This window comes from Tarenaya hassleriana, unplaced genomic scaffold (assembly GCF_000463585.1).
Source record: "Tarenaya hassleriana unplaced genomic scaffold, ASM46358v1 Cleome6, whole genome shotgun sequence".
Taxonomy (NCBI): Eukaryota; Viridiplantae; Streptophyta; class Magnoliopsida; order Brassicales; family Cleomaceae; genus Tarenaya; species Tarenaya hassleriana.
Genome location: NW_010968505.1, coordinates 2,292,455 through 2,298,156, shown reverse-complemented (window position 1 = coordinate 2,298,156; position 5,702 = coordinate 2,292,455). Strand labels below are relative to the sequence as shown.

Here is a 5,702-nt window from a genome sequence, read left to right as displayed (position 1 = left end):
ACCCCCCCCCCCCCATTTTAAAGCCAATAAAAGAAAAACAAAACTCTGATTGGAAAAATAAAGTGAATGTTTTTGTCTGTTTATTTTCATAACTACAGAGCTTTGACCATGTATTACTTTGTATTATTATAGTATCTGGGATATGCCTTCTTCAATCATTTGTTGATATTTCTCTTATGGATTTCAGGATAGATACAGATGGCTCAGGATCATTGAATTACTACGACATGAATGATGTAAACCTTGTGCTGGAGGTGCTAAAGTCATGCGGTAGTCTCTATAGAGGCATAACAGATGCAATTAACAAACACTGGGAGATCCCTGTTGGCTTAAGAAGAACAATCAGCAGTGTGAACTCCCAAATGTCTACATGCATGGCTGCAGCAGCAGCAGAAAGAACTATTCCTTCTGGTGATGGGTCTAAGTCTATGTCAACTTCACCAGCTCTTGAATCGCAGATTGCAACTACTGCTGAAGGAAAGGTGGACAGAATATCCATTGGTGGACATTCAGATAATCACCCTCGTAGGAGTTCTCGGAAGAAACCAGATTCAACTACTGAACTAGATATACTGAAATTGAGTTGCAGTCAGGAAGTACCATCAAGCAATTTGGACACCATGAAAGAACCAGAAATTGATAACCATTCATCTTCACATAATTCGTCTAGAATAAACACAAGAAAAGGAAACAAACCGAAGGTGCAAAGCGGAACAGGATACAGAAATTGCTACAGCTTTGCTCGGGTGACTTCACTGATTGCTGAGGAGGTGTTGTCTAAGTTACCAATCCATAGTAACAAAGTGAAATCTGATGAAGATATTATTTCTATCCAGGTGAAGACAATATTGAAGAAATCCAACAAATTTCATTGGCGAAACATCCAAAGTGTGTATCTAGATTCATGGAAAGAAAAATGTGGGTGGTGCTTTTCCTGCAAAAATCCTTCTGAGGATGTGGGAAGGGAGGTGGATTGTTTATTTAACATGAGTCTCGGGCCGATCCGAGGTCTTCCTGAAAGTGAAATTGCTAATATTCTGTCCAATAACAAGAATAGTCATCTTGCGGCTGTTATGTGCCAGATAGTTGCCATGGAAAGTCGACTGCAAGGACTTCTTATAGGTCCATGGTTGAATCCGCAATACTTCAGGAACTGGCGTGAAAACATTTTCAACACATCTAACATTACGAGCTTGAAGCTTTTATTGCTTGAAGTAAGTTTATAAAGCATATCTTCCTCTAGGGAAGTAAGATCATATGTAACTTGAATCCTTATATTCAATGCTGGTCTTCTTTCTCACCTAAGCTCATATTTGAACCCTCTGCTTCTCCTATGGAAGTTCTCATCATTATGTTTCGTCTCATATATCAGTTGTCTGCAGCATTGGTTTTGTTTATTAGCATATTTCCTCCTACCGGAAAAGCTCATAGTTAAGAGGTATCATGCTGTTTGTTAGTTTGGCTAGTATGACAAATAGTTTTATTGTCTCTTGAATGGCTTAAGATTTATCTATTGTATGGAGTCTCACTACTTGTGTCTTTAGCTCTTAATATTTGTAGTGACAATTCCAGGTGTACAACTCTGTCGTGTAATTTCTTGTTTTGTATTAAAAATATTTTGTTATCATCATTGGACAGTTGGAGGCATGTCTGCATCATCGGGTGCTTTCATCACAGTGGCTAAACCATGTAGATTTTGCCAAGACAATGGGTTCGGCTACACATATTGTCATTGCTTCTGCACGCTCATCGTCGAAGAGTGCAATTGGTAAAAGAATGGGGAAGATTTCAGATTCTGGGGTTAAACATACCACGAAAAAGAATGGGGGATTGTCCATGTGTTGGTGGAGAGGTGGCCGACTTTCAAGACGGTTATTCAACTGGAAGGTTTTACCTCGGTCTTTGGTCTTAAAGGCTGCCCGACAAGGTTCGCATTCAGTTAGTTCTCGCTTCTGCTCTTGTGGAGTTTTAGAGTTCTATTTACTTTTTTTCGCACTTCCTGTCATTGGAACCCTCCTAAATTTCTTGTTTCTTGCAGGTGGAAGTAGAAAGATTCCCGGAATATTTTATCCTGAGAATTCAGAACCTCCTAGAAGAAGCCTTCGTGTAGCATGGCAAGCAGCAGTCGAGTCATGCACAACGTCGGAGCAGCTCGGTTTGCAGGTACAGTAAACTGTTTCAGACAAGGTTGAATTCTCCTAGGGTGAGAAATGACTAGGCTGAATTCTCCTATCATTGGTGAGAATTCAACCTTCGCGAGCAATGACAAGGCTGAATTCTCCTACGGTGTATTTGTAATGTCTTGATTTCAATTTGGACACTAACCTGTTTGATAAAGCGTTTGACAATAAATTTCCTGTCATTGGTGAGAAATGACAGGGTTGAGTTCTCCTATGGTGTATTTGCAATGTCTTAGAATTTAGTTTTGGTTCTAACATTGTTTGATAAAGCTTTTGACAATAAATTCCCTGTCCCTTAAACTTGTTTTGATGTTGATGATATTAACTACGTTCGGTTCTCATTAAATTCTGTAACGATTTTTTAGCTAAGAGTTTCGTGATTTCAGGTGAGAGAGCTTGATTCTTACATCAACTGGGTTGATATTGAAAACACGCATCTTCTTCCAGCATTGAATAAAGAATCCAGAAAATATGTCAGACTATTCAAAAAGGCCATTGTTCGTAGGAAGTGCTTGGAAGCAGAGAATGTGAAATATCTCCTCGACTTTGGTAAGAGGAGAAATATTCCTGATGTCGTCTTGGAAAATGGTTGCATGGTTGAAGAATCCTCTAGTGGAAGGAAGAAATTCTGGTTGAGTGAGTCATATGTGCCTTTACATCTCTTGAAAGGCTTTGAGGAGAAAAAAATTGTTAAAAAAACCAGTAAGATGGGCACTTTCAGACGTTTTGAGGTCGGTAAGGCAAGAAGGTGCTTAAAGGAGAAGGGCTTCTTATACCTCTTTGCGAGGGCAGAAAGATCTGAATCTTCCCTGTGTGGGCACTGCAACAAAGATGTGCTTTTGAGGTATGCCCTGATCTCCTCCGTCCTTTTTCTCTCCTTCCAGAATCTGAGTGTCTTGTGCAGAATAGCTATCCCATCTTGAAAATATATCTTATATATGGAATTTTTCTTTTTCCTTATCTTGGTTGGGTTATAGATTTGACGCTTTATCACTTTGTTGAGTTGATTTTTATCAGCTGACAAAAAAGTTTGTTACTTATCCCTTTTCTGTTTCTGTTTCCGGTAATGACAGTGAAGCTGTGTGCTGCTACATCTGCAAAGGTGAGCATTTCTCTTTTCAATTGGAACTTTACATTTGGATTCTGGAAATCTTGATTTCTTTTTTCTTCTGGTCGAGTTGTTTTGCAAAGAAAAACCCTTCAAAGTTTTGCTTATTATACATGCGAAGTTTTGCTTATCGGTGTTGTGATATGAATTTCAGAATATTTCCATAAAAAGCATGTCAGCAAAGCAGATGGCGAGGATTCCTCCTATATCTGTCACCAATGCCAGGGTAATATTCTAGCAAAGGAGCAACCGAAGAAACGAAAAAGAGGGCGGCCTCCTGGGAGTTTTCGCCGGAAAAGTTTTGGACTTCAGACACAAAAGCATAAAAAGGTCACCCCTGCTCACAAGTCGGCTCGGCCAAAGATGACTAAGGTCTTAGTTGCAGAGAGGATTTCTTTGAGGTTGCAGAATCATAAGAAGGTTGTGGCTAGCTTACCTTTGCGACGTTCAACTAGAAGACCGAAGCGTGTTTTCAGACTGCAGGACGAAAGCAAAGATCCTGGGGGAAACAAGAAACGGAAATTGAAGCTTAAAAGAGGTAGAGGCAGGCCAAAGAAAGTTAAACAAGAAATTTCCTTGAGAAAAAAAAGAACGAGAAGGTTCTTTAGTTATTGGTCAAACGGCATCTTGCTGTCCAGAAAACCTGGCGATGAACGGGTAACGATGTTCCGTAGAGACAGATATTTTATTCCTTCAGAGAAGTCTGACACTGATAATGACCATCCAAAATGCCATATATGTGCTTCCGCTGAATCAGTATCTGGGTCAGCTTTCATTGCCTGTGAAATTTGTGGAGGTAATCCATTTGAATCCATCCATTTTCAAGATGCAGGGTCTGTTACCATTTATAACTTTTGCATTCTTGTGCCTTTGAATTGTGTAGAATGGTTCCATGGGGATGCATACGGTCTGAACGACGAGAACATGAGTATGCTTATTGGATTCCGGTGCCATATCTGTCGTAAAAGATCCCCTCCCAAGTGTCCACATATGCGACCCACGTCCCCTGTATCATCCTAACTCATCGGGGATCGGATTCTGATTGATGGGCTGACGATAAACAGAAAATTTCTGCATCTTTAATGGCTGCTGATAGATTATTTACGTGACGAATCACAGGGCAAGCCAGAGAACTCGGCCAATGGGGAGCAGCTTCTATACAATCTTTGGACAAGAGCTTAGGCAGGTTATATTCGAGCTAGTGAATCAATGGATGAACTCTGAGGCGCAAACATTTTCATTTTTTTAATGGATGATTTATAGGTTGGCTTTGGTGGCTGCTAACTGGAAATGACAAATGAGATGGGTTAGATGAGATTTTAGTTGTAGTAGTCTCGAGTTAGAACTAAGAATGGTTTTAAGGTTGGGATTTTAGGACAAAAGTTTTTTTTTTTAATTTTTAACATTATGATTGTTTCTCAAAGTGTAGAGAGGCTTTGTCAAAATTATTTGTAAATCTTTTGTCATGTTGAAATACAATGTTTTAGACCATTTTTAAAAGGAAATATGGAAGAAAACAAGGAACATACATTATTATTTCTAGGGGTGGTCATTTTGTGTTTCGGTTTGGTTATATTTAGGTTCGGTTATTTCGGTTATAGGTCATTCGTCCATTCGGTTGTTATATAAATTTCGGTTGAATTGGTTCGATTATTTTTTGGTTCGATTTGGATCAATTTTTTTATTATAAAAATCTTAGTTTTTAAAGATACTGTCTATTTTTTCAGTTATTTTTTTAATCGGTTTTAATTTTTCCGGGTTTAGAACAATTATAAACATTTGGTTTTTATGTTGGATTTGATTCGGTTACGATTATATCTTATTCGATTTGATCTTGTTATTAAGTTACTAACCAAAATGATCATCCTATCTCGGACGCCTATAACTAACTTACAAAGTGAAGGGTTGTAAAATATTTTCGTCTATATATAATATATAAGTTTTGAATGTCACATACTATGTTGCAAATAATTATAGTTTTTTAAAAAAAAACTTGGCACGTTACTTGACTATTACATTTTATAATCCTTCTGCAAACGTCCGGAAAGAGGATTGTGTGAGAAATTATAATTTAGTCCCTCAAATAAGCGAGTCCCGAATTTACTATATATCTCCCATCTAAAACAAGGGCAATTGCAAAAATACTCTTAAATGTCGATTTCACTTACAGCCCATACCCTCGCACAGTAAAAAGAAAACGGCAACATCAGACCCTTATAAATATAGAATCCCTATAATACCTTTCCTTTATTTATATAATATTATAATATACTAAAATAAATAAAATATAGATCTATTTTTTATCCCTATTTTTTCTCTCCTCTTTATCATTGTCTCGCGCCATACATCGCATTCTCTCTCTTCGAGTTTTTCTTCTTCTCTCTCTTGAATGTCTCTTCTCCAGCACGATTTTT

At 38.0% G+C, this 5,702-nt stretch overlaps 1 protein-coding gene across 1 annotated transcript in view; it reads left to right on the top strand.

The window, feature by feature from the left end:
* Positions 1-4,830, top strand: part of LOC104799696 (DDT domain-containing protein PTM-like) — a 9,852-nt gene extending 5,022 nt beyond the window's left edge. Inside the window, 7 exon segments of the mRNA XM_010522335.2 lie at positions 188-1,214; positions 1,639-1,927; positions 2,039-2,163; positions 2,567-3,024; positions 3,254-3,282; positions 3,443-4,084; positions 4,172-4,830. Of these exon segments, the coding sequence (XP_010520637.2) occupies positions 188-1,214; positions 1,639-1,927; positions 2,039-2,163; positions 2,567-3,024; positions 3,254-3,282; positions 3,443-4,084; positions 4,172-4,308 (2,707 nt within the window). The 3' untranslated portion in view covers positions 4,309-4,830.
* Positions 4,831-5,702: the final 872 nt, after the last annotated feature.